Below are 24902 nucleotides of genomic sequence, written 5' to 3' on the forward strand. Positions count from 1 at the left end.
AGGTTCTGTTTCCAGTCTCATTTTGTCTTCTCTATACTGGGTTTCCTTACACCGTGTCTCACAAGCATTACTGCAAGAGACTTATAATACAGCTTTTCATCTTCCAAATCATCCCATATATTACCATAGGAATATCCTACCTGAATTTCCACTGCTTTCTTATAAATTTCAGGCTCTAAATGAACTTTCCATGGTTCCTCAATTATTTATGCAAAAAGTGCCAATTCACCAGCCAAACATTGGATGATCTCCATAATCTGGATCCAGCCTACCTATCAATGTTTATCCCTGACATCACTCCATAATCCAGGCCAAACCCTCCTGTGCTTCAGCCACTCAGCCTAAGTTGTTTCTGAGGTTCTAATTAATTCTATTAATTAATTAATCTATTCCAATTGTCAGTGCAGTTCAGATCCCACCATAAAGAGCCTCCCATGACTTTACATAACCCAACTTATTTCACCCTTCTGTCAATTTTAATCATATTGGCATTTTACCACAAATTGCATTATAGAATTACTTTTATCATACAGGGTGACTCACTGAAATTTCCCTTTTCCAAATTCTCATACTTTATAATTCTTGGAGGGCGCCACCATAATCCAAAAACCTGAATTGTCACTCTCCAGCCCCTTTAGGACAGAGAATTTGTCTTATTTAAGTTTGTGTCCCCTCTTCCAAGCTTAACACGATGCCCTAACATAAAGAATACATTAGATTTAGGAGAAGAAGGGTGAAAACAACAAAAAATTTTTCACTAGTACCACCTGGAGGTAATGAATTCTAAACCTTCATATATGTTAATTAAGAGTGGAGGTTAAACCAATGGTATAAAAAATGTTATGCAAAAAAAAAAAAAAAAAAAAAGTTACGTATCATTTCCCTGGATAGAAATCCAAAAATTTTGATGATGCATTTCCCTCCAAATTAAAATAGAACATTAAAATGATTTTCTGAATCAAATTTTAGAAAATTTGTTATTTGTTAATATGTTCATAACAAAGGCCTTTTACAGTTCCTTGTTTTCAAGGTTATAAAAGTTATAACTACTACTGTGTTTCTTCTTTTTATAAAAACTATAATGAAAACTGTTAGAACTTTTTCCAGAGTGATTAAATTGTTGGAGTCGCTCCAATAATACATGAAACTTCCTGTTGTTCTACATCCTCACCAACATTTGTGTTGTCAGTCTTTTAAACTTTATCCATTTTGGTGGGAATGTAGTGGTATCTTCTTGTGATTTTAAACTACGCCTCCTTGATGACTAATGCTGCTTAAAAAAATTCTTTTTATGTGCACATTACACAACTAAACATATGGCTATCCTATAGGCAGGCCAGAAACTTCACTCCTAGGTATTTGCCTGAGAAAAATGAAAATATGTGCCCACAAAAAGAATTCTACATGAATGTTATCAGCAGCTTGATTCACAATACCCCCAAACAGAAACAGTTTAGGTGTCTATCTATAGGAGAACAATTTAGCAAGCTGTGCTACAGTCATACAATGGAATAAAAAGTAATAAACTCCAAGTGTACATAATGGGCAGATGAATCTCAGAAATACTCTGCTAAGTGAAAGGAGCCTTATATAGATGAGTATATACTATATGATTTCATTTATATGAAGTTCTACAACAGGCTTAACTAAACTCTGCTGGAAAAAAATAGAACAGCAGCTGCCTCGGGGGTGGAGAGGGCAAAGACTGACTAAGAGGAACCATGAAGGAACTTTCTAGGATGAAAGTAATGTTCTATATCTTGATCGGGCTTTTGAACACAAGTACATGCCTTTGTCAGAACTCACTGAATGCGTAAGTTTTGTGTAGTTTATTTCATGCAATTGTTTCTTTACACTGTATATAAATTAACATTAAAAATTGTAGACAAATGAAAAAAAAACTATAATGAAGGCTCCAAAATTAAACTCCTATCCTTGCTGATTAAGAAGTCAATTATAAACAAACTATACATTAACAAAAGGTGATATCTTATATAATAAGGGAACCAGGCCAATTAAGTCATTGGATTTTGGTGGGCAGGGAAAGGAGGAAAAGTAAACAAGAAATTCATGTTATCAATTTTTCTCACATAAAGATTAACTTCATGGAAATTAATATACTGACAATTAATAAGTCCAGATGGATTTAAATAAATTCTACAGGAAAAATAAATTATCAATCCATTTAGCGAATATTCTGCCTTCAGTGCACCAAACATTTAAACAATTTAAATTTTCTGATTTCTTCCATTTAATTAGTGTTGGTGGCTCAGTCATGTCTGACTCCTTGAGACCCCATGGACTGTAGCCCACCAGGCTCCTCTGTCCATGGAATTCTCTAGGCAAGAATACTGGAGTGGGTTGCCATTTCCTCCCCTAAGGGATCTTCCCTACCCAGGGATCAAACCCACATCTTTCATGTCTCCTGCTCCGCTTTGTGTAAAACATTCCACAGTAGAGTGTAATCTGTTAGTTTGGTAAACCATAAAGAACAGACAGAAATTCTCTTCTCTCTGTTCTGTACCCTGAAATAGATACATTATATTTGTTTTAAATACCATATACAATTTTTAAAGATAAGATGGTATTCTAAATATAAAGGATAATTCAAATTTGAGGCCAATATACAGCTTTTGTATAATATCAGAGGTGGTGCAGTCTCTGCCTTGAAGAGACAGAAAGTACTTTAATTGCTTTAAGTTTCTACAAAACAGGCATAAATCCCAAGTTACCATCATGATGATAAAAATCTCAACCATTAGTATGAGCAACTTTGATTGCAATGCTCTGTCTACGTGCCTCCTCTGCCAAGTCACCACCAAGGTTTCCCCAGATGCTGACTTCCCTGAGGATCACTTACTCCTCCTTTGGTGACAAAAGAGCTGAAGTTTAACTACAATGAGATGATAACTATATCCATCAGCTCCCTCCAGATGAAACACAAGTGGCTTCGTTCATGATTGGTGGCTAAAATAACCCAAATTTTTCTAACTTCAAGCTAAGTCTTTCGACATAACTTTGTTGTTGTTCAGTCACTAAGTCACATCTGACTCTGCAACCCGATGGACTGTAACACACCAGGCTCCTCTGTCTTCCATTGTTTTCCAGATTTTGCTCAAATTCATGTCCACGGAGTTGGTGATGCTATCTAACCATCTCATCTTCTGCCATCCTGTTCTTTTGCCTTCGATCTTTCTCAGTATTTTTGGTATTTTCCAATAAGCTGGCTCTTCCCATCAGGTGGCCAAAGTACTGGAGCTTCAGCTTCAGCATCAGTATTTCCAATGAATATTCAGGGTTGATTTCCTTTAGAACTGAGTGGTTTGATCTTCTTGCAGTCCAACAGACTCTCAAGAGTCTTGTCTAGCACCACAATTTGAAAGCATCAATTCTTCAGTGCTCAGCCTTCTTCATGGTCCAACTCTCACATCCATACATGATTACTGGAAAAACCAGAGCTTTAACTATATGCACCTTTGTCAGCAAATTGAAGTCTGCTTTTTAATATTCTGTCTAGGTCTGTCACATCTTTCCTTGCAAGGAGAAAGCATCTTTTAATTTCATGGCAGCAGTCATTGTCTATTGTGATTTTGGAATCCAAGAAAAGAAAACCTGTCATTGCTTCCACTTTTTCCCCTTCTATTTGCCATGAAGTAATGGGACCAGGGGGCTTCCCAGGTGGTCCTAGTGGTAAAAGAACCCGACTGTCAATGCAGAAGACCTAAGAAACACAGGTTCAATCCCTGGGTCGGGAAGATCTCCTGGAGAAGGAAATGGCAGCCCACTCCAGTGTTCTTGCCTGGAGAATCCCATGGACAGAGGAGCCTGGCAGGCTACACTCCATAGGGTCACAAAGAGTTGGACATGACTGAAGCAACTTAGCAAGCATGCACACGCATATACAATGGGACCCGATGTCACAATCTCAGTATTCTGAAACTCTTGGCTGAGTTTCAAGCCAACTTTTTCGCTCTTCTCTTTCAACCTCATCAAGAGGCTCTTTAATTGCTTTTTACTTTCTGCCACTAGAGTGGTATCATCTGCATATCTGAGGTTGTTAATATTTCTCTCAGCAATCTGGATTCCAGCTTGTGATTCATCCAGCCCAGCATTAAGCAAAATGTACTCTGCATATAAGTTAAATAAGCAGGGTGACAATATACAGCCTTGACATACTCCTTTCCCAATTTGGAACCAGTCAATTGTTCCATTTCCGTTCCTAACTGTTGCTTCTTGAGTCACATACAGGTTTCTCAGAAGACAGGTAAGGTTGCCTGGTACTCCCATCTCTTTTAAGAATTTTCCACAGTTTGTTGCAATCCACACAGTCAAAGGCTTCAGTGTACTCAATGAAGCAGAAGTAGACGTTTTTCTGGAATTCTCTTGCTTTCTTCATGATCCAACAAATGTTGGCAATTTGATCTCTGGTTCCTCTGCCTTTTCTAAACTCAGCTTTTATATCCGGAAGTTCTCGGTTCACAAACTGTCGAAGCCTAGCTTGAAGGATTTTGAGCATTGCCTTGATGACATGTGAAATGAGCACAATTGTATGGTAATTTGAACATTCTTTTGCATTGTCCTTCTTTGGGATTGGAAGAAAAACTGATCTTTTCCAGTTTTGTGGCCACTGCTGAGTTTTCCAAATTTGCTGACCTATTGAGTGCCACACTTTAACAGCATCATCTTTTAGAACATGAAATAGCTCAGTCGGAATTCCATCACCTCCACTAGCTTTGTTCATAGTAATGTTTCCTAAAGCCCACCTGACTTCACACTCCAGGATGTCTGGCTCTAGGTGAGTGAGACCTTCTGGGTCCTGAAGACCTTTCTTGTATAGTTCTGTATATTCTTGCCACCTCTTCTTAATCTCTTCTGCTTCTATCCTTATATGAAATGTTCCCTTGATATCTCCAATTTTCTTGAAGACATCTCTAGTCTTTCCCATTCTATTGTTTTCCTCCATTTCTTTGCATTGTTCGTTTAAGAAGGGCTTCTTGTCTCTCCTTTCTATTCTCTGGAACTCTGTATTCAATTAAGCATATCTTTCCCTTTCTCCTTTGCCTTTCACTTCTCTTCTTTCCTCAGCAATTTGTAAAGTCTCCCCAGACAACCACAATGCCTTCTTGCATTTCTTTGTGTTTTTTTTTTTTTTTCTCTTGGATTTGGCTCAGTCTCCTGTACAATGTTATGAACCTCCATCCATAGCTCTTCAGGCATTCTGTCTACCAGATGTAATCCCTTGAATCCATCTGTCACTTCCACTATATAATCATAAGGGATTTGATTTAGGTCATATCTGAATGGCCTAAGGGTTTTCCCTACTTTCTTTGATTTAAGCCTGAATTTTTCAATAAGGAGCTCAGGATCTGAGCCACAGTCAGATCCAGGTTTGTTTTTGCTGACTATATAGAACTTCTCATCTTTGACTGCAAAGAACATAATCATGGCAACTGACTCCAGTATTCCTGCCTGGAGAACCCCATTCAAAAGTTTCCTTAATACAAATTTTAAAAATGAAACTGAATAAATAAATATAACAACAACTTTATCTCCTCCTATAATCAACTACTCAATTTCTTGAAGGAGAAATCTGTAGTCATAACCCACAAAAAGAGAGTTTTCAGATGCCAATTAATCACCAGGAGAATTTTGAATTAATACTTTGATAGAAAGAAAATAATTCCAAAGGGGCTAAACCCACAGAGGTCTTCTCTCCTTCAGTATAATTATAAAAATAACTGAAAATTCCCAAGTACAATAAAATTCTATTTAAAATACAATACACTTTTTTTCACGGGCTTCACTAGTAGCTTAGCTGGTAAAGAATCCGCCTGCAATGCAGGGAACACCAGTTCGATCCTGGGTCAGAAAGTTCCCCTGGAGAAAGGAGTGGAGGTACACACTCCAATATTCTTGGGCTCCCCTGGTGACTCAGACGGTGAAGAATCTTCCTGTAATGCAGTAGATGTGGGTTCCATCCCTGAGTTGGGAAGATCCCCTGGAGGAGGTTATGGCAACCCCCTCCAGTATTCTTGCCTGGAGAATTCCCATGGCAGAGGAGACTGGCGGGCTACAGTCCATGGGGTCACAAAGAATCAGACATGACTGAGCAACTAACCACAGCACAGCACACTTTTTTTACAGGGTCAAATTGTCCTCCCTTTTGCATTGTCAATACATTTTCCTATATTTTAAAACAAATTACAGTTGTGCAATATGTACCTTGAATCCATCTCTAAAAATATTTACTAATTTTACATTGAAATTTTTTCCTGAAAATAAATACATATGTAAAACTCCTAAAATACTTATATCTCTGTTCCATTCTGCACTTAGTTTTGGCCTTTCCACTGGCTATTCTTATATGTGATAGAACTAAATTGCATGTTTTCCCTGAAAAGCCCTGTTTATCATGAGGAAAAAAAGCATACACGCTATCAAAAACAAGTTTTTTTTTTTAATTTCACCCTATGTTTCTGAAAAAAACATGATCTTTAAAAAGAAATTTTAAATACCAAAACCAAATGTCAGAAAAAAACTGAGATTTTTTTTTCCCTTCAATAAACATCCAAAGATTAAAGGAAAAACTTTGGCTTAGAGAACATATATATATATTATTCACTTCCATTTTAGGATGTTGTTTACCAAAATATAATAAATACTTAATAGCAACTGTTCCTACTGCTTCTAGCAAAAGGCAGTAAAATGAAACATAAACCTCAGCTGTGAAAGCCCAGGAGTTTTGCTTTGCATTTCATCACTCCACTTCCCCTTCCCCTGCTTAGGATGGCCCGGATTCTAACAATCACCAGAGACAGCTCAACTGAATTCCAAACAGAAATATTATGAGTTCCAGTGAAACTATTAATCATTAAAATGGAAAGAACAACAACTGCAGTCAAATACTCTGCTGCTGGTTCGAGTTGCCTGACTGATAGCTAAGAAATACCCATATTTGGAGCAGGAAGCAATCACACATTCCAATCCAAATTTTTATTTTATACTTCTTCAAAGCCTATAAAACTTTCAAGATAGCGAGTCAGTGAGGAACTCCATGCTCAAAGGGCACTCTGAGACTGGTGATGACAATCTTAAACTTCAAATCACAAACCCAGGCTCACAGCACTCAATTTGTTAAGAGTTAATTCCAAATCTCACAAACAAAATCCGTATCTCTAGAATTTCCCTGCATGTGCAATACTCAACAAATTTCCTTCTTAAATTCTCTCTTCAAGATAACAAGATTACTCCCTATAGTTTAAAATATATCTAAGGGATGCCCCTTATATGTAGAATCTAAAAAGAAATCACACAAATGAACTTATAAAACAGAAAGAGACTCACAGATTCAGAGACTGTGATTTAGAGAAACTTATGGGGACAACGTTTTGCCAGAGGAAAGAACGGGGAGAAGGGATGGTTAAGGAGGTTGGGATTGATATCTATTCACTGCTATACTTAAAATGGATAACCAATGAGGACCTACTTTATGTATAACACAGCAACTCTGCTCAGTGTTATGTGGCAGCCTGGGTGGGAGGGCAGTTTGAGAGAGAATGGATACATGTATACATATGGCTGAGTCCCTTCTCTGTTCACCTGAAACTATCATAACATTGTGAATCAGCTATATCCCCAAACAAAATAAAAAATTTTTTTAATTCTTTTAATTTAAAATTGATGAGCCTTTCCTACCCACAAAGAAATACTCACAGAATTAATGATTCCTCTAAGAGCTTGAAATCCACCTTTGACGGGAAACACTTGTTCCTTGGAATCAGCGATTCTTTCGAGCTTTAGGAAAAGGAGGAAAAGTTCACTGGGGGGTGGTTGAGACATACAACCTTTTATACCCTTCCTTACTTGTTAGTTACATTCATCTGAAAAATTACACCAGAGGATTAATTCCTTGTCAGGAATTGACTGGAGTAACTGGTGTACTCTAAATGCAGCACAACAAGAACTGAGATCAGGCACAGCCCCTTTACAACCGGCCTCAAGTCACAATTTCAAAAGAGTGCAGAGCTCTACGAGCTGCAAATGTCATGAGACACAGAAGCTTCGCTCACACTCAACCAGACATTTAAATGTAAAAACATTTTGTGAGTGGGAAAAAAAAATTTAATACATAAACCCTGTAAACTTCATGAAAAAAAAAACACATTTTTTAAGGAAAATCATTAAAGATTTTTCCAACAGACTTCTCAAATTCTAAGCTCCTAAGCATCAAATTTTCAAACTAAAACATCTAAACAAGACTTGTCATGATAACCTCGTCAGCTGATTAAAGAGGAGCATGCATATTATTTTATTAATGTTCAAGAAAAATAGGGTTTTGTCTTCAGTTTAATTAGGTAATGAAACCCATCAAAATCAAACATTACTAACACAGAGTTCAAGACAGGAGGCCATTTTTATAGCAGATCTTTAACAATTAAGTGGGTTTCTGTGGTTGCTCAGATGACAAAGAATTCTGCTGCAGTGCAGGAGACCCAGGTTTGACCCCTGGGTTGGGAAGATTTCCCCTAGAGAATGGAATGGCAACCCAATTCAATATTCTTGCCTGGAGAATTCCATGGATAGAGGAATCTGACAGGGTATATTCCATGGGGTTGCAAAGAGTCAGACCCCAGGAGTGACAAACACTGTGCTTCTCAGGTGGGACTAGTGGTAAAGAACCCACCTGCCAACGCAGAAGACATAATAAGAGACGTGGGTTTCGGTCAGGAAGATCCCCTGGAGTAAGGCATGGAAACTCACTCCAGTATTCTTGCCTGGAGAATCCCATGGACAGAGAAGCCTGGCAGACTTTAGTCCACAGGGCTGCAAAGAATCAGACCCAACTGAAACGACTTAGCATACATAGAAGTGTTAGTTGCTCAGTCGTGTCTGACTCTTCGTGACCCCATGGGCTGGAGCTTGCCAGGCTCTTCTGTCCGTGGGATTTTCCAGGCAAGAATACTGGGGTGGGTAGCCATTTTCTTCTTCAGGGGATCTTCCCAACCCAGGAATTGAACCTGGGTCTCCCACATTCCTAGCAGATTCTTTACTGTCTGAGCCACCAAGGAAGCATGCATGCAAGTCATTATTGAAAAATCTGATCAACTCTCCTTAAGATTATTATGTGATTTAGATTCAAGGCTGCAGATCTGCTGTACTTACTTGAGCTTGTTCAAAGTCAAGGACACCAACACAATAAACTCTAGCCCCAAGTGACCTGGATATCTTTGCCTATTGAGAGAGAGAGAGACAGAGAGAGGGAGACAGGTAAATTATTCAAACATCAGGCTACACATGCAGAGACATACAGCAAAATACACTGGGGTGTAAAGACAGTTTCAGTTCAATACTCACCTCTTTCTCTGCATATGATGGCACCAGACCGTCCAATTTACCATCTGTCAGAGCAATTATGATACTGGAGGTTTTTAAGTCTCTTGCTTTCTCAATTTGCTCATTTGCCTGAAAATGAAGAAAAACTGTCCAACTCACAAGTTAATCTTAACTTTTAACCAGCATGTTCCATCAAGCTGTATTTTAAGTCTGGTAAAATCGAACTATTTTGGACTAGCTTTTAAAACAGCATAGGGCTTGCCTGATGGCTCAGGTGGTAAAGCGTTTGCCTGCGATGTGGGAGACCTGGGTTCGATCCCTAGGTTGGGAAGATCCCCTGGAGAAGGAAATAGCAACCCACTCCTGAAAAATTCCATGGACAGAGGAGCCTGGTAGGCTACAGACCATGGGTCACAAAGAGTCAGACACGACTGAGCGACTTCACTTTCTTTCTTCTTTCTTTAAAACAGGGTATTTTATATTAACTATTTTAATTTGAAATATACATATATTCACATTATAGAATAATTACTATTGGGTGTAAATGACAAAGGTTTTTAGCCTTGGCTGACTATAACCACGGAGAAAATGTGGTTCTCTGAATATAGTTGCAGAGAAAATGGAAAATTCCTTAAAAGGCAAACTGTCATCCAAACTTCTTTTATCACCATGGTAAATTCTTTCTATCAGTCTTATCCCTAGAACAACTAAAAGAATTTTTTTTTTTAACTTTAAGGTAAGCATGTAATGGCATCTTTGAGTTTTACTAGGGAGTTATAATTTATTTCATTACAGAGTAAGGAAACGTTCTTTCCCATACTTACAAGTATAAAAGAACTTACTAGCTTTAGTCCTTCATGGATGTATGTCTCTCCTACGGGACTAACATGTTTCAAATTGTCCAAGCCTTCACTGATTTTGCCTCTGAAAATAATACAGTACAAAATTAAACAAAAGAAAAATGAGGAAAGATCACAATAAGCACTTTTCAAAAAATGAGGCAGTTTTGCAATTAAGGCAGTTTTGTCCCAGGTTTTGAGGGCAAACAACTCCTCATACTGTCATTTTAATGAGTATTTAATAATGTCCGTATTTTAAGCATAAAATCATTCACCAGAGTCTCACCCACATTTAAAAATAACTTACTTTATTTTAATTTTAAGGATTCTATTTTAATATTGTAGTGAAAATTATTATCAGACAAGTTCATCTCAGGAAGTTTCCAGAAAACACAACTTTCAAAGTATAATCCTAATCTTCCTTCTTTGTAACTCAGTCACCTCCACCAACCCATGTTGACTGTCTCTTTTAATACTTGTTTTAAAATCTACCTATTCTGAACCTAACTAACTTCAGTACACTCTTTTTTCTAAGATGCCCCAAATATATTCATGTTCAACTTTTACTGCAATGAACAATTCTGTATCTTAAAAATATTCTACTTTAAAATAATTTCACGGATTTAACATTTTCACTTAACTAGACTAGAAGCCTGGAGAAGGCGATGGCACCCCACTCCAGTACTCTTGCCTGGAAAATCCCATGGATGGAGGAGCCTGGTAGGCTGCAGTCCATGGGGTCGCTGAGGGTCGGACACGACTGAGCGACTTCTCTTTCACTTTTCACTTTCATGCATTGGAGAAGGAAATGGCAACCCACTCCAGTGTTCTTGCCTGGAGAATCCCAGGGACAGGGGAGCCTGGTGGGCTGCCGTCTATGGGGTCGCACAGAGTCGGACATGACTGAAGCGACTTAGCAGCAGACTAGAAGCCTACAGTGGGCTATCACCATGTCTATTATTTATAATGCATCCCCCAACTTTGCCCTAGTTACTTACTATAATGTCTTTTACAAAGTAAATGTTCAATAAATTTTTCAATCTACCCTAGGAAAAAAATTCGTAGTTCCACAGATGATGGAGTAAATTACATAATTTATAAACTTGTTTTATCTAAATATTTATGTTTTAATATCTACAGAAACAACTTGAAACTGACTCAATCTGAATGCAGATAAAAACCAAATATTTGGTGCTTCCCAGAAATGAGTGGCAGCGTGTCCTCAAGCATTAATGTTTGCTGCCAAAAGAGAAATGAAAAAAGACAACTGAAATCCAAGTTTACACAAACAGCTTTTGCCTGGTAAAAATCGCCTTCTCCATTTAGTTCAGATTCTAATCATCATTACTTCTGAGGACTAGACAACACTAGTAGAAGACTCTAAGCAGAAAGAACTTGCCAAATGTGGGGTTCAGAGTGGGAAGGTAGGTCTCTGCCTGCTTATTTCGCTGGAAGAAGCAGAGCACTTTGCCTGTATCCCATACCAGCCACTGTGACATTCTAAGTTACTCTGAACTGCTTCATTACTTTTGCAGCTACAGAGTCATAAGAGGAAAAGTGTTCCTTGGCCATATCCAACAACATCAACATTCATGAGCCCTGGTCTGTCACTTCCCAGAGTAACTACATACTCTGTCAGCCTCTCCTCTATCAACAAGTATCACTGGGACTTCCCAGGGGGTCCAGTGATAAAGAGTTCGCCTTCCAATGCAGGGGGTGCTGGTTTGATCCCTGGTTGGGGAACTAAGATCCCACATGCCATGGGGCAACTAGGCTCGTGCACCACGACTAAGACCTGATACAACAGATAAACAAAAAAGTTTTTCAACGGAAAAAAAAAAGTGTCACTAAAAGGGAAATGGAAGTCAAAACAAGACAGGGCCTTTGAGGGATTCCAAGTAACTAAAAATAAGTTTAAATTTTTTTTATTAGTAAATGGTAAACTGAGGGAGAAAAAAACCATGTAGTAGGTAAAAAACACAACTCATCCATTTATACCATGACTTAAAGTTCCAAAGGAAAGCAAGGGAGAAAATGTTTAAAAGTAAGAGAAGAAAAAATGTGTATGTTATGAAGATCAGCTCAAGTCAATATCAGATTCACTGAGCTTGGCTTTAACGTTGTCTTCAACCGCAACAAACAGCAATACCGAAACTACTTTGGAGTTTGTTGTGGTTCTGTAGCCAAGGATGCAAGACACACAAAGTCCCCTATGAGCTCACAGGGCAGAAGCTTCTTTGCCATCCCTGAGTAATCGCTACACACTTCCTCTTTTCTGCTAACTACAGCTATTTCTTGCCCCGACTATCAGGAACTGCATGGTAAATGTCTTCCTCATTCAGAAAATTCTGTTAAGCTCAATGGTTATCATATTGCTATATCCTGTTTTCTAAGATCTTAGCTTTTCTTTTCAGATGTTACTAATTTTCTGCAATGTTATTGTATTCTGTGTGACTTCAAATACTTCTTGGAAAGAGGCAGAATTTAAATAAAGCGGGATATGAAACCTCTGTTTGATTGCTGTTGCTACTTTTGTTTTTGTTGTTGTTGTTGGGCATCAGGGTATCAAAATCTATAATCAACTCTTTCTTCTTGACTTTATAACTATGTTGATTGAAAAGAGGGGATGAGGCAGAGAGGCAGGGGGTGGCAGAGGCAAAAACATATTGACTCATTTTTTAATCTAAAAAATTAACACTCTCAGCTCTATTAGTATCCTTCAAATTTCTCTGCTGAGTAAAGGAAAGAAGAGATAAGAAGGGAAGAGGAAAGATAAGCAGACAAGAGAAGGGAAAGGAAGGAAACATAGCAACCACTACTGCTAGGCACTGTGCCGCCTCAGTGGCCTTTCTCCAGCCATAAGACACCGCAACTATGGGAGGTGTGCATGAGGTCACAACTAAGGTGAAGATATATTTGATAAATAGTGGCATAATAAAATAGTTGGCAGAAAATTCTGACTTGCTCAACTAGCACAATTCAGCCATAATTTTAAGTCCTTTCTACTTGTGACTAAAGATATACATTTATAAATGTATCTCTATACTTAACCTGAACTTTTCAATGTGCACTGCCTTAACTCTCCAGACTTCAAAGCTCTTTCTAGGTTTCAGTCAATCAGTCTACACACATTGGCTGAGCACCCACACATGTGAACACTGTGATCTTACACCGCGATATGACAACAATTTACGCCTAGTCTATGGCTACCCTCTTACCCATTTACAGGTGCAATGTCGTTCTCCACCCTGGCTGGACACTGGGATCGCCTAAAAGGCTTTTAAAAAAAAAAAAAAAAAAAATCTTCTGGACACTAATGGAAAAAATTATAATTTACTTGATGTGTGCTGGGGTCAGGGTATTTCTTGGAAATTCTCCAGAGCATTATCTATAGTGCGGCCAAGAATTATGAAACTCTGATTTAATCTAATTTTAAAACCTTTCCATGTTGTTGGAAAGGGCTTCCCTAGTGGCTCAGTTGGTAAAGAATCTGCCTGCAATGTGGGAGACTCGGGTTCAATCCCTGGGTTGGGAAAATACCCCGGAGAAGGAAATGGCAACCCACTCTAGTAATCTTGCCTGGAGAATTCCATGGAATGTTGTTGGAATGCTCTTTTCCTTACCTATTTTGCCAGTCAGTTCTTCTACTAAAGGGGTTTTGGAGGTAACTAGGATAATCTTTTAAAATGTAAAATGCAGTTTCTGGGATGGATGACTTATAGCCAGAGAGAACATGGATTAATTCCAAGCCCAGTCTCATTTTCTCAACTATAAAACAAAGAGGAAAATACCTGTACTACAGGGCCATTGTGAGGATTAATATAATATAACATATAACATAACATATAATAAGTACTGCGCTAGGCCACTTCGCTAGCTGTCCAGGGGTTAAGACTCCACACTTTCAATGCAGGGGGTGTGGGTTCAATCCCTGGTCAGGAAACTAAGATCGCACAGGCCATGCAGCATGGCCAAGAAAAGCTACTATGGTTGTTATTGACACTGGTCATTCCTCTGTTCGTAGGATTTTGTTCACCCAGTTTACTTGCTTCTTGATTCTAAGGAGAGCTCACTCAGCAAACTGAAGGTTGAAAAAATTTGATAAAGACCCAAAAAGGAGGAGGGAAAGGAATAGAGGAAAGAAAGTTTATGCTGAAGCTTTAGTGAGAACAAATGATATGGAAAGCTATAGAATGAGGTGGGAAGACTCAGGTTTGGAGTAAATCAGAAACGAACTAAAACTTGGGTTCTGCAACTAGTGTAAGCACTGGCAGTTGTTTAATTTCCTGCAGCTCAGTTCCCATATCCATAAAGTGTAAATAAGAATGGCTGACCCAATGACGTCTTCATTCACTCATTCCACAGACATTTATTAGGTGACTACTATCACATTTATGAAAATGTTAGTTGCTCAGCGACCCCATGGACTGAAGCCCACCAGGTTCCTCTGTCCATGGAATTCTCCAGGAAAGAACACTGCAGTGGGTAGCCACTCCCTTCTCCAGGGGATCTTCCCGACCCAGGGATCGAACCCCGGTCTCCCGCATTGCAGGCAGATTCTTTACCATGTGAGGCACCAGGAAGCCCATCATCTTTTTAATATAATGTTATTATATTTGGCAGCTTTGAACAATTCAGAAAGCTGTCGGATCTGGACAGAAGAGCTATTAGAGGAGATAGACGAGAGAAAGGAAATGGTTAGTGCCCTAAACGAACCCTCTTTACTACAGCTTCTCCTTTGCATTGCCATGTTGCTCTTCTACAAAACCTACAAATGGTGGCAAGCTGAATTTGAAGTGACAGATGGCACAACGGATAGCAGTCCAGACTGCTCCAGCTAATTATCTACCACTGCATCCTTCAGTTGTTTCATGTTAAGCAAAAGTAACACCAACATAACTCCACAGGGTTGCTGTGAAAAATCAAAGAGTTGATGCATATAAAGAATTCGGTACAAAGTCAGTGTCACACAGACATTAGTCATTATTCTTTTATCACATGATGTGTCAGGAACTGAGCAGGGTCATCTGCAGCCAGACCTCATTCTTTCATCATGCCACCCTGCATCATACCATGAACGCAACCCACAGGTCAAACATGGTGCACTGGCCACCTTAATTCCCAGCTCTAAAACTCACTAGTCTTAGTAATTTTGTGACTTTGCTAAGTTGTGTCCTCTCTGAGCTTGCATTTCTCCCCTGTGAAAATGGGAACATTGATAGTACTTATATAGCAGAGTTGTTATAAAATTTAAAGGGACTATTACTATCAGGGCTTCCTTGATGGCTCAGTTGGTAAAGAATCCACCTGCAATGCAGGAGACCCTGGTTCAATTCCTGGTTTGGGAAGATCCACTGGAGTAGGAATAGGCTACCCATTCCAGTATTCTTGGGCTTCTCTTGTGGCTGAGCTGGTAAAGAATCCACCTGCAATGCAGGAGACCTGGGTTTGATCCCTGGGTTGGGAAGATCCCCTAGGGAAGGGAAAGGCTACACATTCCAGTATTCTGGCCTGGAGAATTCCATGGACTATACAGTCCATTGATGCTTTTGAACTGTGGTGTTGGAGAAGACTCTTGAGAGTCCCTTGGACTGCAAGGAGATCCAACCAGTCCATTCTGAAGGAGATCAGCCCTAGGATTTCTTTGGAAGGAATGATGCTAAAGCTGAAACTCCAATACTTTGGCCACCTCATGCGAAGAGTTGACTCATTGGAAAAGACTCTGATGCTGGGAGGGATTGGGGGCAAGAGGAGAAGGGGACGACAGAGGATGAGATGGCTGGATGGCATCACTGACTCGATGGACGTGAGTCTCAGTAAACTCCGGGAGTTGGTGATGGACAGGGAGGCCTGGGTGTGCTGCGATTCATGGGGTCGCAAAGAGTCGGACACGACTGAGTGACTGATCTGATCTGATCTGATACAGTCCATGGGATCGCAAAGAGTCAGACACGACTGAGCAACTTTCACTTATTACTTGTAAACAGTTAGTACAATGCATGGCACCTAAGTGTTCAATAATCAATACCAACTGTTTATATCAATTTTCTGTGCATGCGTGCTAAGTTACTTCACTCATGTCCAACTCTTTGCGATCCCATGGACTGTAACCCCCCCAGGCTCCTCTATCCACGGGATTCTCCAGGGAAGCATACTGGAGTGGGTCACCATGCCCTCCTCTAGGGGATCTTCTAGGGATCGAACCTGCGTCTCCTGTGGCTCCTGCATTGGATTCTTTACTGCTGAGCCACCAGGGAAGCACAGTGGTAGTTGCTAAGGAAGATCGCATTGCAGGCAGATGCCTTACATCTGAGCCACCAGAGAAGCCCATCAATTCACTGTACTGTGCCAACCGTTGACGGTAATGTAAATAGGAATTATCACCTTTGTTTTTCACAGTTTGGGAGCCTTATTTGAGAACTTCTCTTCACTAGTGCAAAAACACATAGAATTTTTAAACTTTATATTAAGTTATACAAACTCCAACTCATATGCATGTGTTCAGTATTGCTCTTGAATAGGTGAATATCAAAATCCCAAAATGTACTTCTATCACAGCACAATATTAAACTATTTTAGGAAAATTATCATTTCTAATAAATAAAACTTCAATTCTCACATTTATACCTTACCTATTAATTCTTAAGACTGAGAGTTTGAATTGAAAAAACTATTCAAAGTCATGAAAGTAAAAGGAAATGTGCCCATCTATTCCAACCCAAGAAGGAAATAATGATAATATTAAAATAATACAAAAATAAAGTATTAATGTTGTTAATAAACAGCTTTAATTCATACAAAGGAATGAGAGTGAGAGGCTAATAATAAAAAATAAAAGTAAATAACACATCATTCAAAATTTGCTGACATGGGTTATGGGTTACAGCAGAATCTAAAGACTAGTGCCAAAATTACCAGTCTAATTTACTATTTTGGTTACACACAAGGTTTTTTTTTTTTCCATTTAGCTGGCATGTTTATTTCTGAAAGCGATTCATCTTTGGAGTTTCATTATTACTTTCAGTATAAACTATGGTACAGAATCTCTAAATATGACCTCTATCAATTTCTTCCCACTCTATATGCACCCATTTTCCCATCAAAAGTTGGAATTTATCCCCCATCCTCTTGATTCTGGCCCAGCCCTGTTACTACCTGGCACTAGAACAAGGTAGACGCGATATTCTTAGACGTCCAACCCTTAAAAGAAATGGAGACACTGCTTCCTTCATCTCATAGTACTCGCTCTTGGACCCAGTCATCATGCCTTGAGAAGCCCAGGCCACAAGCCGAGGTCCCATGGAGGAAAACGTTATTCCAGTAAACAGCTCCATAACAGTAACCACCTTCTATGATTATAGCACCAGATAATATCATGTGGGACAGAGAAGCTTCCATTTGAGCCATCCATCACAGAATAGTGAGAGATAACAAAATCATTGCTTAAGCCACTAAATGTTGGGGTGGTTTTTCATGATCACTATGCCTGTTCCAGGACTAATTCTAAATGAGGCACAGGACTTTTCCCTTTATATACCCTTGGTAGCTAGCTGCCATACAAAAACTTTGATTACCCTGAAATCACCATGGTAGGAGGAGACTTAACCTAGCCATGAGTTGAAGTCATGTGTAGCAGAATGAAGACTCAGGTCAACAGTCCTAGCTGAGCTCCTAGACAACAGCCAGCACCAGCACGAACTTTCGAACAATGTGGGTGCGGTCATTTCAACCCTTCTAGCCATTCCAGCTTTCTAGCTGACAACAGGCAAAGCATAAGAACTGCCCATTCAATGCACAATATCATGAGAAATGACTAGTTGTATTTATATCACTAATTTTAGAGTAGTTTATTATGCAGCAATAGATATTCAAAAATTAAAGTTGTGACTAAAGTAAAAGGTAAATGACCTTGAAGAGATGGATAGTAAAGACTGGAAAGGCAGTGAGCAAATTGTTACTGGAGGCTCAGTTTCATGCTCATTCATATCTGTTGCATTCCATTGGTTAAAGTGAGCCATAGCCCCAGCCCACATTTTTTAAATTATATATTTAAATTAAAATACTTATATAAACATATGTAAATACATGTGTATATATAAATATATATAATATATAAATATGTGTGTACTTAAATACATATATAAATATATAAAAATACTTATACACACATATATTATACCTATTACATATATAATCATATTTGTCTCAGTGGTAAATCTGCCTGTCAATGCAGGAGATGCCAGAGAATAGGGTTCAACCCCTAGGTCGGGAAGATCCCCTGGAGGAGGACATGGAAACCCACTCCAGTATTCTCACTTGGAAAATTCCTTGGACAGACGAGCCTGACACGCTACAGTCCATGGGGTCACAAAGTGTCAGACACAACTGAGTGTGTGCACGTGCACACACGTATGCATATATGTTGTATGTATTCTGTGTTTCATTGGAGGTCACAAAGGAGCAACCTATCACAAAAACTAAAAGCCTCATACATCTATGCTACCAAATGCCAGTTTAGATAACCCTATAAGCATAAGTGTTATAGGTATGGAGGTAGAGGAACCAGAGATCAAACTGCCAACATCCACTGGATCATGGAAAAAGGAAGAGAGTTCCAAAAAACACCTACTTCTGCTTTATTAACTACACCAAAGGCTTTGACTGTGTGAACCACAACAAACTGTGGAAAATTCTTCAAGAGATGGGAATACCAGACCATCTGACCTCCCTCCTGAGAAATCTGTATGCAGATCAAGAAGCAACAGTTAGAACTGGAAATGGAACAACAGACTGGCTCCAGATTGGGAAAGGAGTACATCAAGCTGTATATTGTCACCCTGCTTATTTAACTTATATGCAGAGTACATCATGAAAAATGCCGGGCTGGATGAAGTACAAGCTGGAATCAAGATTGCCAGGAGAAATATCAATAACCTCAGATACACAGATGACACCACCCTTATGGAAGAAAGTGAAGAAGAACTAAAGAGTCTCTTGATTAAAGTGAAAGAGGAGAGTGAAAAAGCTGGCTTAAAACTCAACATTCAGAAAACTAAGATTATGCATCTGGTCCCATCACTTCATGGCAAATAGATGGGGAAACAATGGAAACAAGTGAGAGACTTTATTTTATTGGGCTCCAAAATCACTGCAGATAGTGACTGCAGCCATGAAATTAAAAGACGCTTGCTCCTTGGAAGAAAAGTTATGACCAACCTAGACAGCACATTAAAAAGCAGAGATATTACTTTGCTGACAAAGGTCTATCTAGTCAAAGCTATGGTTTTTCCAGTAGTCATGTATGGATGTGAGAGTTGGACTATAAAGAAAGCTGACCACAGAAGAATTGATGCTTTTGAACTGTGGTGTTGGAGAAGACTCTTCAGAGTCCCTTCGACTGCAAGGAGATCCAACCAGTCCATCCTAAAGGAAATCAGTCCTGAATATTCATTGGAAGGACGGATGCTGAAGCTGAAACTCCAATACTTTGGCCACCTGATGGGAAGAACTGACTCACTGGAAAAGACCGTGATGCTGGGAAAGATTGAAGGCAGGAGGAGAAGGGGATGACAAAGGATGATATGGTTGGATGGCATCACACACTCGATGGACATGAGTTTGAGCAAGCTCTTGGAGTTGATGATGAACAGGGAAGCCTGGCGTGCTGCAGCCCATGGGGTCATGAAGAGTCAGACTCGACTGAGTGACTGAACTGAACTGAACTGTACTTTATCCTTAAGAGATTATCAGCCAGGGATATGAAATGAACAAAACTGCAAACAAAATGTAGTAATACACAGAAACTTTATAAAGATTTCAATTCAGTTCAGTTGCTCAGTTGTGTCCGACTCTTTGCAACCCCATGGACCGCAGCATGCCAGGCCTCCCTGTCCATCACCAACTCCCAGAGTTTACCCAAACTCATGTCCCTTGAGTCAATGATGCCATCCAAGCATCTCATCCTCTGTTGTCCCCTTCTCCTCCTGCCCTCAATCTTTCCCAGCATCAGGGTCTTTTCCAATGAGTTAGCTCTTCGCATCAGGTGGCTGAAGTACAGTTACATAACATAATTAAATATTGCTCTTGGAAAATAAAACTTAGTAGACTGAGTAGAATATGAGACAAGACAATCTTCTCAAGATGTTATTCATGTCCATACAAAATTACTAATGATTTATAATCCACTTAGCACTGTACTTTACCTGAGCAATTACAAATAAAGCATTTAGCAAAATGTCTGATACATAGTAAGTGCTCAATAAACTTTACTACTTCTATCTCCTTCCATTAATAAACCACAATATTATATAATCAGTCTGACAAAATTAGAAAAATTACAGGAGGGAAAATCTGCTCACTCATTCAAATGTGGGACCATCCTAGCTATCTATTTAATTATGCCATTATATACTGTTACATGGCATACAGTGTGAAGAATAAACTGCAAAAAAAAAAAAATTGTTCCCTATTAGCTCAACTTAAAAGATTTTAAAGGGTTTCAAAAGAATGAAAGATGATTTTTCAGGCACGAACATTGCTAATACATTATCTTAGGAACTCATACTTTATATAAAAACTTGTTTACTTTTTATTTAACATGTCATGGTAAGGCCAATATATGTCAAGGTCTCTGTGGTACAGATTCCAGACCAATGAATCCAAAGTCAGAGTCCTAGATTCAAAAATATCTGCTTACAAAATGCCCCATACAATATGGGTTTGTGAAAATTCATCTCTAATTTAGTCTACACTTACCTAAGTGAGGTACCCAGATGACACCTAAAGTCTGTATCTGCTGTATCTTGTGTGTTTATACCCCATTTCCTCATTCAACACCTCCCTGGGCCATGAAAAAATGACCTCTGCATTTTACCACCTGAGTGTGCCAGGTGTGTCTTCCAGACATGAGTAACAATGCATTTCATTTTCTAGAACACATCCACAAAGCAAATATGGGACTTCACTGAAAACGGCTATTCCCACATCCACGACTGGAGTCTGAGTTGCTGCCATGCTCAGACCTCTCAGAATTAGCACAATGTGTGACCAGCACTGACTTTTCTCAACAGGAAAAATTACTTCCCTGTTAGAATCTAAACAAAAACAACTAGTCACTTCCTCTCACCACGTCACTGGTTTGTAAGAGCACAGAAGAAATTCAGAGGATGAATATATCTTTGAATTATGACAACTCTGACCAATTCTGGAAACCAGCTGGAGAAAGGGGAACAAAGATTCTGAGGCAGTGGAATGGTTAGGTGCTCATGCTCAAGAGCTATACACAGGGGTGAATTCTGGCTCTGACATAGCCATGTCACTTTGAGCAAAGTCACTTGACTTCAAGCTTCTGCTTGAATCTGGGCACATAACGGTGACGAGGCGGTACAGTGATAAGACCCAGATCTCATCTCAGCCTCAGCCTCCTTCCCACCTAGTCATTAATTAGGCCTCCTCATGCATTATGTGCACTTAATCATCCCAATATTACCCCAACACTTCTACACAGTAAGAATGATTAGCTCCTTATAACAGACAAGACAATTGGGTAGCAAGAGGTGAAATAACTTGTCCAAAGTTACACAGCTCGTATACAGCGCCTATGTTTTTCTGACCCAGAGTCCAGTCCTGATGTTTACATTTAACAAGCAACCTTCAGGATCTGCGCCCCTCCGCCAGGCTTCCCTTCTGGCTCAGCTGGTAAAGAATCCACCTGCAATGTGGGAGACCTGGGTTCGATCCCTGGATTGGAAAGATACCCTGGAGAAGGGAAAGGCTATTCATTCCGGTATTCTGGCCTGGAGAATTCCATGGATTATATAGTCCATGGGATCCCAAAGAGTTGGACATAACTAAGCAACTTTCATTTCATTTCACTTCAGCACTCCCCAGGTTAACAGCTGAATATGTTCTATTCCTATTCAGGAAATTAACACTGAATAGTCATTGGAAGGACTGTTGCTGAAACTGAAGCTCCAATGCTTTGGCCACCTGACATAAAGAGCCAACTCATTGGAAAAGGCTATGACACTAGGAAAAATCGAAGGCAAAAGGAGAAGCGGCAGCAGAGGACGAGATGGTTAGATAGCATCACTGATTCAATGGGTTTCCCTAGTAGTTCAGCTGGTAAAGAATCCACCTGCAATGCAGGAAACCCCAGTTCGATTCCTGGGTCAGGAAGTTCCCCTGGAGAAAGCATAGGCTACCCACTCCAGTATTTTTGAGCTTCCCTGGTGGCTCAGACCATAAAGAATCTGCCTGCAAGGCAGGAGACCTGTGTTCAATCCCTTGGTTGGGAAGATCCCCTGGAGGAGGGCATGGCAACCCACTCCAGTATTCTTTCCAGGAAAATCTCCATGGACAAAGAAGCCTGGCAGGCTACAGTTCATGGGGTCAAAAAGAGTCGGACATGACTGAGCGACCAAGCACAGCATACCACTAACTCAGTGGACATGAATTTGAGCAAACTCCAAGAGATGGTGGAGGACAGGAGAGCCTGGCGTGCTGCAGTCTATGGGTTCGCAAAGAGTCAGACAGGACTGAGTGATTGAACAACAACAATGCTCTACTCCTAATGTTTATACTTTCTAACTCCTGAGTTCCATTCTGATACCAAGAGAGTTGTCTCTGGCTACATAAGTCAGTCATATTTCCTTTAAACCTAAGCATTTGTTTTTTATAAATAGTATATTATTCAAATAAAATTGAATAACCTAAATGTATAGAAACTAAAACATGAAGGAGCCCCCACCTTGAATCTCACTAAAGGAACCCCCACCCTGAATCTCATTGCTAAGACAATATTGTTGTTAGCAATTTGTTGCTCATTTTCCAGACTTTTTTCCATGCATTCATTATCATACACACATACCATAAAAACCATTAAAATTTTTGTTTTTATCATCTTTAACAGAGTATTCTGCAACTTGCTTTTATCAACTAGTATATCTTAGACATATTTTCATAGCAATATATATAGATTTTCCAGTTCTTTGAATGACTGCATAGTATCCAATTCTATGTATATACTCTAATTTAATTACAGTATCATCAACTGATGAGCATTTAGATTTACTACCATTTTCACATTATGAACAATGCTTCAGGGTTTAATCTCACATATACCTATCTTTGCACACTGGTGCTACTATTTCAGTAGGGCATAGTCCTAAAAAGTAAAATTGCTGATAGAAGACTTCTAAACGTTTACAAATACTGGCAAATTTCCCTGCCTGCAAAATGAATGAACCAATTTATAAATTACCAACTATCTTATCACAAGTAAACTTTTAACTTGGATTCAAAGGAATTAAAAGAAATCCTTTCAAATAACAGAAATGTATATATTACTTACACTTTTTATATAAATTTAATCAAATAACTTATTTTTAATTTCCTAGACTAAGTTTGTCTACAGAATATTTTTTCCTAAGTAATTGATTATTATTCTCAGGTCAAACAATTATATGACTTTTTCAAGTTGGGGACAAGTATATCAAAAAGAGAGTTGGAAATGTTCGTAACTGATCTGTAACAATAGGAATGAAAAGATTAGCAAATATAAATCATGTTTTTATTATTTCTTAAGGAGAGAAAACATTTGATAGCAGTTAATAACTCAGGTTCTAGAGTCAGACCAACCCAATCGTTCATTCAACATATACTTCCTGAGCATCTACTATGTTTCAAGCTCTGTTATAGGTGTTAAGATTTGGAGGTGAAGGTAAACGAGACAAAGAAGACCCCTCTGCTCTCATGCAGTTTACATTAGGGTTATGGAGATAAAATAAATCGATTAATTATCAGAACAATTTCAAAAAGTGATAACCAAATAGAGAATTGTGAGACACTACTGGGAAGGTGGGGTAGGATTGCTTCACACCTGATACCAAGGCAAGGCCTCTCCGGGGAGGTGACGCATGGGATGAGGCCAGGCAAGACATGGGGAAGACAAAGGGCAAAACTGCTAGTATAGAAACACACTCGGCCCGTTCAGGGAAGGGAAAGGTGGCGAGTGGGCGAGCCTGGGGCATGCAGTGTTAGGACAGGATTGGGTGAGCAGTCAGGTAGGGCTTTTAGGCCACTGGGAAATGCTTTCTACTCTAAGCCATCAGATTGTCTTAAGAGCAAGAGTGGCATGATCTATTCTACATTTCAAGAGACCATTCTGGCTAATATACTCCTCATCACTGATTAACTGTGTGTCCTTGGACAAGCTACATTTCCTTTCTCAGCTTCAGTTTCCTCATTTATAAACTTGAGATAATAGTATCTATGACATGGAGTTGATATAAGGGTTAAATAATGAATGGAAAGCATTTTGCACAGTATCTAGCACATAAAAATGTTCACTAAATGTTTCCAACTAAATCGCTTTTACCTCATTAAGATTACACTGAACAGAACTAAGCATAATTCACTATCACCAATTATTCAACACAATAACTAAAAATATCCTTTTAAATGAGTCTTGATTCAAATTCTCTAACACCGAGAGGCTGGATATTTCCATATTGAGTCAACACTCAGCACTTTCCTCTTACTGGATCCTATAATACAGCCCTGAGTTATATGTGTTTGTATACACTCCTCACTATCACACACAAGATTATCCATCCTTGTGTTACCTCCAGAGCACATAATGCTCAAAACATGGTATACAGGGTAGCCAGAGCAGGATGGTGGGTAGGTGAGTGGAGGGATTACCAGATAGGGAGGATAAAAGAGAAGACT

At 39.2% G+C, this 24902-nt stretch overlaps 1 protein-coding gene across 1 annotated transcript in view; it reads right to left on the minus strand.

Moving 5' to 3' along the window:
* Nucleotides 1-24902, minus strand: part of ANTXR2 (ANTXR cell adhesion molecule 2) — a 179153-nt gene that overhangs the window by 146093 nt on the left and 8158 nt on the right. Inside the window, exons 4-7 of the mRNA XM_027544859.1 lie at nt 10176-10257; nt 9355-9462; nt 9163-9231; nt 7714-7794 (exon numbers count right to left, since the gene is read on the minus strand). Of these exons, the coding sequence (XP_027400660.1) occupies nt 7714-7794; nt 9163-9231; nt 9355-9462; nt 10176-10257 (340 nt within the window). The remainder of the gene's footprint in view (nt 1-7713; nt 7795-9162; nt 9232-9354; nt 9463-10175; nt 10258-24902) is intronic.

Source organism: Bos indicus x Bos taurus, chromosome 6, assembly GCF_003369695.1.
Source record: "Bos indicus x Bos taurus breed Angus x Brahman F1 hybrid chromosome 6, Bos_hybrid_MaternalHap_v2.0, whole genome shotgun sequence".
Lineage (NCBI taxonomy): Eukaryota > Metazoa > Chordata > Mammalia > Artiodactyla > Bovidae > Bos > Bos indicus x Bos taurus.